A 10,899-nucleotide genomic window follows, 5' to 3' on the forward strand; every position below is an offset into this window, starting at 1 on the left:
CTCCTTGCACCAGAGCAGTGCGAGGACTGTCACCCTTCTTCTCTAGGCACCGCACAGATGGCAGCTGGTGCTGCTGCCCCCCTGCCTCCCCGTGCCTTGTGCTTTCCTTGCCAGATCGGAATGGGGCAGAGACCCACTGGGAGCTGCGTGTCCTGCAAGGGGAGTCGAGCCTGGAAGCTTGGTTCTTCTGCCATGCCAAGAGGTCGGAGGCCAGGCAGCCCACTGCAGACCCCTAGGGAAGGTGTGGCCTGAAAGCCCTGCCATCCTGAAGAGGGCACCCGGGGCCATGTGCAGGCACAGGAGCAGAGGCTGGGAGGGGGTTTAGGTGTGGCTGGCTGCCTGAGGGCAAGGTGGGCCTTGCAGGCTGGGGCCTGTAGGGGCAGGAAGGCCATTCCAGGCTTGGCTGTAGCTCCGAGGAAGCCTTGGTGCACTGTATCACTGCAGGCAGGCGCTTAGCAGAGCTGCTTCTGCTGGAGTGGACGTCAGCTCCCCGGGCAGAGCAGTAGCCTTTCTCCTTGCAGATGCTGCTGCCCTTCAGCAAGACGGAGAGAGCAGCTGTGCGTGAGAGGGCCGTGGGGAGGATTGGGAGGCTGAGCAAGTTGCTGGCCAACTCTTCCTCGCTGGAGGTAAGGAGCCAAGCACCGTGCAGCCCCCGCTTTGGCCCTTTGCAGCAGCCCAGAGCACCGTGCAGCTCAGGGGTCCCTCGGAGGGAAGCGTGGGCACAGGTTAAGGCAGTGAGCAAGGCTCTGCCCTGAAGCAAAGCTCTTTGGCGCTCTCTCCATGGGCTTTTCTCTGCAGTCCCTTTGTCGCAGGAGCCAGCTGTGCCCCCAGCCCTGTGCAGGGGAGCAGTGCGCACGGAGCATGATGTGAGCCGCAGCCTGGCAGTGCTGCCTGTGCTGGGCTGCTGCTTTGGCAGGCAAGGCCTGCAGGGCCCTCGAGAGCTTTGGCTCCCCTGGGATCCATGCCTGGGCAGAGTCTTGGCTTCAGGGCTTTGGTGGTGACTGCCTCCCGTCAGCCCTTCTACCTGTCCCACCCGCCTTCCACAGGTGTGGCACCCCTTTGGAGGAGTGGATGAGAGCCCTGCCTGCTATGGGAAGGCACTGCTGTCCCATGCCAATGCTGGGACAGCTGGTGGGCTGCCTCATCCTTTGCTGTGCGTACGAGGACGCGGAGACCAAGTGTGGGGCCTTGGATGCTCTCCATTGCCTCTTCAGATTCATTGTGCAGCGAAGACGAAAGAGAAGCAGTGCTGGGCTGTGTGCTTCTGCATGCGGCCATGCTGGCAAGGCCAGGGAAGGCATCGCACTGCCTTGGCCCCTCTGCTCAGTGAGGCAAAGGAGCAGGAGGCACGGCTGATGTAGGAGCAGGGGAGCAGGCTGTTAGTACCTGTCCTGGATACCACTGGCCTGGAAAATGCTCAGCAGCCCCTGCTCAGAGGCTACGGCTTGTGTCGGGCTTCCCACTGGAAAGTCCAATCAAATCCGTGGGGCTTTTAGTACCCTTTGAAGCAACTGCCCTTCTCTGCCCTGGAATAGGCCCCGACCCTCCCTGGGAATCTTGCTCCCCATACATTCCTGGCATGCCCTTTGTCTCTGCCAGGCTGGTTGCTCTCTGACGCCATGAGTCTGCCACCTGCAGCTCTCCATGACTCCTCCTGACCACTGTGTCTTTCTGCTGCTGTTCAGGCCGGGCGATGTTGCAGGATGATCCAGAGTATGTGGAGCCCCAGAAGGAGAGGGAAGCCGACAATGAGCTCTGCCTTTTGTGGACGAGCAACATCAGCGTGATCGTGAGGGTGAGGAGCACTTCCCTTGCTGTGACTGTTGGCCATGGGGTCCTGAGGAGACGTGGATGAGCAAAGGGATGCCTAATGAGTGGGGCTGAGGGGGCCTTGGGGTTGGTACGGAGGTGGTGGTGGAGAAGGAAGCAGCTCTGAGTGGCACCTAGAGTACTGGTTGCTGCCTGGTAGCAGCCCCGCTCTCACTGCTGTGTCTCCCACTGTCACTGAGCGGGGACTAGCCAGAGGCTTGGCTCCAAGAGTCCCAGCAGCAGCTGCAGCCTGCTGGCCACCAGCAAGCTAGGGTTGCCTGCAGAGCCAGTGCACTGTGAGCCTGCTCCCAAGCATCCTGCCTTGCCCTGGTGGCCCTCTGGCCACATGCCCCATGGTGCTGCTACCCAGCACAGCACCTGCTCCTGGCTCTCCTGGGCCATGGTGCAAGGGGCTTCAGCTTGGTCACGTCGTGCCTGCCTGGGCAGGACCCTCTTGGGGCTCTCAGCGAGGAGGGGGTGGGCAGGGGCAGGGCTGGCACACAGCTGGGGACCTCCAGGGCTGGCCCAGGCTACGGTGCTGCGGCCAAGGAGGCACCACTGACAGAGCGCTCTTGGCCTGCAGCACTGCCGTGAGCATGTGGAAGGTGCTGATGGATAAGCCGATGCTTGCGCTGGACATGCTGCGGGAGCTGCTGAGCTTGCTGGAGGAGTGGCCACTGCACAAGCAGTCCAGCTCCAACAGGGACAACAACTGCATCCTTCCGCTGGCCATGAGTCAGGGGACGAGGCCTCCCGTGCCCCCAGGCTGGTGCCTGCCTCTCTAGGCCCCCTCTCGCCCTCTCCCCTGCCGGAGTGTCCCCAAGCAGGGACCTCTCCTGGGCCCATGGATACAACATGCCCAGTGCCAGGCCTCCGACTGCGCCAGCGCACAGGGCTGCCAAGTGCTGCCTGGCCTCTCTGCACACAAACAGCCAGGCTGGCCATGCCCAGGAAATGTCCATCCTGCATACCCTGTCCCTGCATCCGCCGACCTCGCTCAGCAGGCTGGAAAGCCAGGGTAAGGTTCGGGGCAAGGTGAGGGGCAGGAGTAGGGCTCCTGCAAAACCTGGGCAGGCAGCACGGCCTGGGACAGGGAGCCTGGCAGAGCGTGCACGCTACACGAAGCCTGCCGAGGTGATGGTCATGCTGAGGCAGGAAGGCTCACTGTGTACAACCAGGAGCTGAGGCCCAAGAGCCTGCGGGTGCTGGCCCTGGTCAGGCAGCCAGGCTGAGGCCTCCATCTGCATCTCCCATGCTCCAAGGCTGTGCCCGAGCCTCCCACCTCGAGGGCTGTGGAAGCATGCCGGGGGCTGCTCGGGAGTGCGAGGTGTGTCTGGGTGTTTTCTGCAGGCAACGAGGGCACTGTGTGAGATCGTCCGGGAGCCCGTCTGCCCAGAGGCGGTGAAGGCGTTTTTCCCCCAGCTCTTCCTGGCGCTGCTCTTGCAGATGGTCTTCACAGCAGAGTTCAGCCACCAGGAAGCAAATATGTTTTTGAGGGAATGCCAAGGGGATGAGTCCCGTCCCACCAGCCACGTCAGGTGCTCGATCCCGGTGGCCCTGTCTCTGCGCTGCACCTGGAGGCAGGGCCAGGCTGCCAGTATGACCTGGGCTTTGCTGTGCATGCAGGTGCGCCGTGCAGGCCATGAAAAGTCTGCTGCGCTGTGCTCACTATGAGACCATAGCCGTGGCTGTTGAGAGGAAGGGTGGCTGGGACCTATTTCTGCATGCGGACACCTCCCAGAAGGGAGTGGTGGTGCTGGCCAGGTTGAGCCCTTTCCGGCCTGCTGTGGCCCAGCACCTCTTCCCTGGATGTGGGGTGTGCCACCCCTTGTGCTTCTTGTTGGGGGAGGGGGAGCACCAGTTCTCCAAGAAAGGGGCTGCAGCCTCAGCCCTTGTGGCAAGGGCTCGCCCAGCAGAAGGGCCCTGGGAGCTGCCATGCTGCCCAGCTTGGAGAGCTGCTGGGGGAGCAGGTGGTGTTAGGAGCTGTGGGAGAGGGTCGCGTGCAGGAGTGGTCCCCTCCCAAAGGCCTGGAGTGCCGTCCTGTGGGGCCTGGGCTCACATGACCGAGAGCACTGGGGACGGTGTGCCTGCAGTGCCCCCGAGGGCAGAGCCCCAGGAAAGGTGCAAGAGGCACAGGAGAACATGGGGAGGGCCCAGGGGCACAGGAATCCAAAGCGGGCAGGAGCGGGGATGTGTGGGCAGGCCATGCCGCCTGGGCAGGAAGGCTGTTTCTCCGGTCTCCCACCAAAAGGAACGTAATGATGACTGACGCTGGCTTTCTAATGGCAAGGTGTGGTAGGGCAAGAGCAGTGCTCCATGATGAAATGCCGCTGGCTGCAGGAGCTGCGTGCCAAGCACTGCCTTGGCCTGCCTTGCCCTGTGCTGGAGGGACATGGCTCGAGAGGGCAGAGAGATGCCAGAGGAGGTTTGCCTGCTCACCTGAGGCCCAGCACTGCCTTCTTGCCTCTGACAGAGCGATGAGGGGGGCTCCCAGTCACCTGCGTTGCTGGCTCTTCCACCAGCTGGCAAGGCTGCTGAGGAGGGAGGACCAGTTTCATCAGCTGCCCGTCATGGCTTTCTTTGTCGAGGTGGGCCTCATGGCAAGCGGTGCCTCTCTGGAGGGGCCTCTAAATGCTGTAGCTCGCTTGTGCACATGCGTGTGGGGTGATGCTGGTGAATGGAGCTGGGGCAATGCATACGCTCCTGTTAGTAGCCCCAGCCTTGGCTCGTTTCTGCTGGGCGACCACTCGTAAGCACTTGTATTTTGTGCCTCCTTTGTGGCAGTTCTCTGTGTGTTCAATTGCTCCTCCAAGGGATGAGAACAAGAGGCTGCAGAGGGTTCAGGGGACGGGAGGAGGAGGCGAGCGGTGTGTGCAGCGTGCCATGAGGTGCAGGGCTGGGAGCAGGGCCCAGGGGTGTCTGCACAATGCCTGCTGTGTTTGGGCTGAGCTTTGTGAGGGCCTGGTGCCCTTGCCCTGGATGGTGGGTGGGATGGAGAGCTGCACGCTGCAGGCAGTCCTGCCGGCTCTGCCAGTCTTTCAGTGCTGAGTGCATTTCAGCTGCTGGAATGCCCTGACCTTGCTGACATGGATGAGGAGGTCCTGCCACTCGTCCAGAGTTATGTGCAGAGTGAGAGCCTGGAGATGTGCAGACTGGCGTTCAGAGGCCTCGTGACTCTGTTGAAGAGACCCAAGATGGTGAGGAGGGGGGCAGGCGGGTGAAGCCGTGCTGGCAGCCTGGGGCTTGACAGGAGACACTGGGTCAGAGAGTGGCTTGGACTTTGCTGGCAATCCGGAGGTGCGGTAGCTGCTCCCAAGTCTCCACTGCCCCATTCATCTGCCCCAAGTGTCATGCCAGGCCCTTGGCCGTGCTGCACAAGGAGAAAGGCACCAATGCCCACTGGGAAGATCCGGGAGAGGGACAATGAGCTGGAGCACAGGGCCGGGCAAATGCAGCCAGGTGCTCCTGGGCCTTGAGGCAGCAGCTTTTGTCCTTACAGAGGCCAGTGCCTGCTGAGGGCCCCCTTGGAGATCTGTGCCCTGCACTGCAGCCTCTGTGCCCAAGGCCTGTGTGTGTGCAGAGCCCTGGCCCTGGCCACTGAGCCCTGATGGGAAAAGAGCACACAGAGCACTTTTGGGTGGGGGGGGGTCTGTCCTTGCTTCCCACAAAGAAAGTTGTGTGTTTCCCACAGAAAAGGAGAATGCAGAGCCTGCTCCCAGACAGCATGGAGTGGCTGCAGCATGCTTGCAGGGAAGTGTGTGTGGGAAGCCTGATGCTGCTGAGAAACATCCTCAGCTACCTGGAACAGAAGGGCTCCAACCCGATTGTTCTGCAGCTGGCCAAGAAGCTTCTGCCACGCTTTGATGACGTAAGGCTGGTGGGAGAGCCGGGGCTCTGCTGGTGTGTCCGGGGGTCCGTATGCGTGGTCTGGGTGCTGTGTGCCCCTCTGCATATGTGCCTGTTGGCGCGTCCCCGCACAGGCCCTGCTGTGTGTCAGGAAACCTTTTGCCCTGTGGTTCTCAGCCCATGGCCTGTGCTGGCCTTGGTGTCCTGGGCTGTGGGAGTAGAGCAAACCAGCCCCCTGTCTGCTCTCGGCCGTGGCCTGGGGCAGTGATGAGCAGAGAAGCAGGAGCAGGCTAGAGAGTGAGGGAGAGGCTGTGCCCCGGGGCTGTCCCTTTCTGTCCTTTTCTGTGCGGGGGCCCTGATGGAGCCCTCGGGAAATCCAAGAAGCTCCCTCCAGAGGGAGAGGGAGACAGAGCCCAGGGAAGCTTGTCGTGCTGCTGCCGCCGACAACCCTCATTGTCCAGGCTGCCTCAGCAGAGGCTTGTCCTCAGCTCCGACCTCTGGCCGGGCTGGGGGACAGTTGTGCCCAGAGAGGACGAGGCCTTACAACAGCAAACGCTCTTGTCGGGCCCCATTCCTGGAGTCGTTGCTGAGGCCTCCCCTCCTCTCCTCCCTGCCCGCAGGAAGACAGCAGAGTGCGAGAGCTCTCCATCCTCCTCTTCAAAGACCTGCTGGAGATTGTGGTGGGGAAGAACAAACGGAACCTGAAGCAGCATGCACAGAGGAGCCTGGTGCCGCTCTTCCTCCACGTGAGTGACAAGGTGCAGAGAGTGGCCCAGGTAGGGAGCAGTGTTTTGGGGAAGCAATGCTGACATGCCGTGGGTGGAGGTGAGCAGCAAGGCAAGGGCTGCTGCCAAGTGTGCCTTGGAACGCATGGCAGCATGAGGTGCAGCTTCCTGTGTGCTGTGGCTGCGGTGGCATCTCTTGGTCTCTGTTGCTCTGCAGGCCTCTCAGGAAGCCCTGGTCAGTGCTGCACAGTTCCTGAAGTGGGAGGAGCTCAAGCAGCTGGCCAGAAGAGCGGAGACGTGGAAGATCGGGGAGTACGTGGTAAGGACGTGGCCAAAGCCCCCGGGGCCCCGGCGGGACGAGGCCTGCCACCATGGCCAGTGTGCAGGGTGCACAACTGTGCCCCTCACGCACTGCTGCAGCCCAGAGCCCCCGCTGTGCTGGGCTGTGCTGCAGGGCCCTCTGCTCTAAGTGCCCGCTGGGGTGCTGAAGGGGCCCCTGGCCTGGCTGGGCCTTGGCAGAAGCATGGCGGGGATCTCAGCACCCACAGGCCCCGCTCTGCCCTCTGCTCCCTCTGAACCTGGCTACCAGCCAGCTTCTAGCTGGGAGGCGTGAACAGGAAGGAAGAGGAGGCCGGAGCAGGGAGGAGGGACAGGCCTGGCCTTCTGGGGAGGCTCGGTGCCAACCCCCTGTCCTTGTGCTGTCTGCAGCTGCTGAGGGACAGGAGCAGAGCAGAGCAACACCTGTGCCTGAGCCTGCCATACCTGGAGAACCCGGACGCATCCTTGCGGGAGGCAGCTGTGAGGTTCATTGGTGAGCCACAAGCCCAGGGCCATGCCTGCCCACCCAGACGGGCACACAGGAGGGTCTTCAGTCCCTCCCACCGTCCCTGGGTCCTGCACCCTGGGGACCCTGGGGACGGGGCTGGGGCCAGCCTTGCTCAAGGGGAGGAGGCTTCATGGCCAAGCTGGCAAGGCCAGATGGGAGCTGTGCTGCTCGGGGCTTGGTGAGGAGTATGAGGGGTGAGCGGAGGTGTTTGCCTAGGGCTCATCGGGCAGCAAGTGAAGAAGCGGAGAAAGGAGAAGGTGCAGGAGATGTGCACTGGTGAGTGAGAGCAGCGCTGTGTCAGGCAGCCCTGGCAGGGAGGAGGGAGGAGGCTGGGAAGTGAGCTCCAGTTCACTGGCCTGCCCCAGGCGAGGAAGGCTCTGTGTCCGTATGTGGGGGAGAGCAGGGGGTATTTGGGGGGCATCTGGGGCTTGGCCAACCGGCAAGTGCCAGCTGATCCATTTGTCCTACCTGCTGCCTCCTCCCCATGGGAAGAGCTGAGTGGGGCTGGCCCTGCCTGGCGGGGGATTCCTGGGATCTCTGCAAAGGTGGGAGTCTGTTCTCAGCTCGGTGCCTTTCTCTCGCAGCCCTCCAGCCCCTGGAAAATGATGCTGAACCTTTAGTCCGTTGCCTGGTGTCACAGACCATCATGAACCTGAGGGTGCCAAGGAGAGCATCAAGATTCCACCTCGGAGCACTGTGTCCCTGGCTCCAGAGAGCATGGGTGAGGTGGCACCCTCCCGCCAGGAGGTGACTCCGTTTGAGCAGAGCTGACGCAGCTGTGCCAATGCCATGGTGCTGCACAGCACGGACACACGCAAGTGTGCTGGAAGGTCTGGCTCATTGCTGGCATCTCCCGCCACCACAGGACAGCTCGACTCCTCAAGCACAGCCCCTGTTGTGCTACCACTTCATGGCTTTGTTGTACTTCCCGCAAAGATACAGCCCCGTTTCCTCAGCCAGAGTGAGTGTTCTTTTTTTAGGGAGCCAAAGGCAAGGGGCAAAAGTTGCTGCCTGCAAGAATCTGGCTTGTCCTGGGTGGGACGGGGTGTCCACTCGTTCCAATATCCCAGGCCAGCATAGAGCAGCCTGACACACTTTGGTTTTGCTGCAAAGCGTCAACTGCTCTACTGGCCTACAATAGCCAAGGGAAAGTGGGAGAAAAGCTTTGGCCTCCCCTGCCCTCTCCAGTCACCCCAGGGCAAGAGCAGGCCCCTGCTGTCTTCAGGGCTTGCATCTCAGGTGGAAGGGCAGAGCTGGGGTATGACATGCAGCTCTGTTTCTATCACCACTGCCTACCCTGCGCATGCTGGCCTCAAGGCCGAACCGTCCATGAACTCCAGAATCATTGCTGAGGATGTAACTGCCAAACCCATTAAAAGCAGCTAATAAAGATACACACCTAGCTCATGAGGCTACGAAGTAGACTGCAGGAGACAAGATGGGATGCACGTGGGTTGGGGTTGACCTCTGAGGAGATAAGGGACTGTGGGGAACAAGGACATGGCAACGAGCCAGGGCTGAAGGCCAAGACCAAGCAGAACGAGAGCGACACCAACCAGAAGGAGAGTAAAGAAGACTCAGTAAAGAGGATTGGGGGAGACCTTCCCTGGCAGGTGGGAAATAAAACTGTAAGGGGTCTAATTACGCCAGGATTTCTTTGTTCAGGGTCCCTCCCTGGAGGCACCCAGCTCCAGCAGTTACTATGCTGCAGCATCAGTTACATAAATCAAATTTTGCTGCTAGATGTGCGTGAGGCTCTGCTCCTCGGACACCTAGGGTCAAAGTGTTTCCACAGCACTTTGGCACCCCAGATGGGAGTGTAGCCAATCACCATTAGACCCTCTTGGCTCCAAACGTCCAAAATTAGAAAAGGAAAAGGAAAAAAGAAGACAAAAGGCAGTACAGTAAAGTTATGCAAAAAGCTAGCTGTCACTTGATGTCAGGATGATTGTCCATCTGACAATTAATGTGGGGGTTAACCCAAAGAAGGAGCCTTCGACTCTACGAAATTCGCTATGCTATGACGTATATTGGAAGATGAAAATCCTCACTGAATGGATTATTGGTATGTGTGGAATAACTGAGCACGGGACCGGCGATATCCAAGGAGGACAAATGGCACCCTGTGTAAAACTACTCTTGCTGCAGCAGATATAGGTGTCCCAAATAACTCCCCAGGAGCTACTGCTCCGCCTTACACTCCTCCGGTGGTGCCTCCTGAAGATCTCTCTATCTGTCCCTCTCCTTGCCTTACTCAGACTTCCCCTCCTCCCGTGGCAGGACTCCATCCTATGGTTTCTAATGTTTTACCTAATGCAGCAGCATTACAACCGAGTGCTGCGGGGGGAGCTAACCCCCCTCACGTGGTACTGCATGTATTCACTAGCCAGCCCTGGAGTCCGAGTGATTGAGCATTGTGGGCAAGCAAAATGGCCAGGTTGAGGGAGGATGCGGAAAGGAGCGCTCAGCTGTTTTCTAATATATATGCACTGGGTATAATCCAAACTGGCGGGACACCCAAGTACTCTTGAGAGAGTTGTTCTGACCAAACGAGCGAGATAAAATAGTTAATAAAGAGGCAAAGTTTGTACAACAGACTGGGGGAAACAGAAATCGTTAGCCAGCAAACGATCCAAATTGGGATTACAGTAACGCAGGGGACAGAGTCACTTGCCAGACAGGACTCCGGAACTTGGTAGAAGCTATTAGAGCATGTAGCAAACTAGGAGTGGATTGGACTAAAGTGCAGGAGCGTAGACAGAGCTTGGACAAAGAGGCCAGGGATTTTTGGGGACGACTAGGGCAAGCCTTGTTGAACTATGGGGGAATGACTTTCCAGAACTGGAATGATGCACTAGCCATTAGTGTCTTTGTCCATCAGGCCACTCCGGAGAGCCCGAAATAGTTGAAGGAGCACATGCCAGGGTGGCAAGGCAAACTTCACAAAGGATTTCAAGTGTAGCAGTATTGGTCTATGACGGGAGAGAGGAGAAACAGAAAGTGAAGCAAGCAAAGGAACGGAAAAAGGAAAAACAAGAAGAGGCTAATCTCTTAGCAGCAGCTTCAGGACGGAACTTGCAAATTAGAGGAAGGGGTAGAAGAAGAGACAGAGGAGGCCGAGGAAGGCTAGGACAATGCCAAGGGCAAGGACAAGAAGGAGACAGGAGAAGATGGGGAGACAGTGAGGGACCGGAATGTTATTTCTGTGGAAATGTAGGACGTAGGCAGAGAGAAGGTCCCCTCTGTCCAAGAAGGTCCCCAGGAGTAAGGAGCCCCCAGGGAAGCGGATCAGCTCGGGAGGGTGGACAGTATTCACAATGACTAGAGACAGGGGAATCCAAAAACTCTGAGGAGAGAGAAATGTTTAGCATATTGTGTACATCTTCGAGATGCTGTCTCTTAGGGAGATACCTGCTTTTTCAAGAGGTGCAGACAAACTTCCAAAAGAGCAGTACCATCTTCATGTTTGCTTAACAGAAGGATTATGCTAGTTAAGGCTGGCTTATCTCCTTCAGGGTTCTGCCTTCAATAACTAAAAATGCTAACATAACTTCTTGTTTGTCTTAATGCACTATTGGGAACGGGATTACAATCGAAAAAGAGGAATGCCTATACTTTGCGCTTAATGAATTAGTGCCTGGCTGCAAAAGCACAGCTGCATCTCAGTTCTTGAGTCTCCAAACCAAATCAGTG

At 58.9% G+C, this 10,899-nt stretch overlaps 1 protein-coding gene and 1 long non-coding RNA gene across 5 annotated transcripts; both read left to right on the top strand.

Moving 5' to 3' along the window:
* The first annotated feature begins 516 nt into the window (after positions 1–516).
* LOC138062641 (uncharacterized) lies at positions 517–2,954 on the top strand. Its single transcript, XR_011136563.1, has 3 exons — positions 517–626; positions 1,686–1,795; positions 2,393–2,954. It is a non-coding gene; the product is annotated as an uncharacterized lncRNA (long non-coding RNA).
* A 246-nt stretch (positions 2,955–3,200) lies between these two features.
* On the top strand, positions 3,201–8,660 carry LOC138062577 (maestro heat-like repeat-containing protein family member 7). Of its 4 annotated transcripts, XM_068921355.1 has the most exons (9): positions 3,201–3,573; positions 4,283–4,397; positions 4,869–5,006; positions 5,501–5,677; positions 6,276–6,401; positions 6,598–6,699; positions 7,089–7,191; positions 7,423–7,482; positions 7,791–8,660. In XM_068921355.1, the coding sequence occupies exons 1-9, from the start codon at positions 3,452–3,454 to the stop codon at positions 7,955–7,957; spliced, it is 1,110 nt and encodes a 369-aa protein (XP_068777456.1). In that variant the 5' UTR covers positions 3,201–3,451; the 3' UTR covers positions 7,958–8,660. The 4 variants fall into 4 exon arrangements, with proteins under 4 accessions (XP_068777456.1, XP_068777454.1, XP_068777455.1 ...); XM_068921353.1 differs by having other exon boundaries at positions 3,445–4,397; XM_068921354.1 differs by lacking the exon at positions 7,423–7,482 and having other exon boundaries at positions 3,445–4,397.
* Positions 8,661–10,899: the final 2,239 nt, after the last annotated feature.

Source organism: Struthio camelus, chromosome 28, assembly GCF_040807025.1.
Source record: "Struthio camelus isolate bStrCam1 chromosome 28, bStrCam1.hap1, whole genome shotgun sequence".
NCBI classification, from domain to species: Eukaryota; Metazoa; Chordata; class Aves; order Struthioniformes; family Struthionidae; genus Struthio; species Struthio camelus.

Coding starts and splice junctions, on each gene's coding strand:
- LOC138062577 (XM_068921353.1), top strand. CDS start 4,068: ATGATGACTGACGCTGGCTTTCTAATGGCAAGGTGTGGTAGGGCAAGA. Junction 5,007..5,500: donor TGTTGAAGAGACCCAAGATG/GTGAGGAGGGGG, acceptor TGTTTCCCACAG/AAAAGGAGAATGCAGAGCCT. Junction 6,700..7,088: donor GGAAGATCGGGGAGTACGTG/GTAAGGACGTGG, acceptor TGCTGTCTGCAG/CTGCTGAGGGACAGGAGCAG.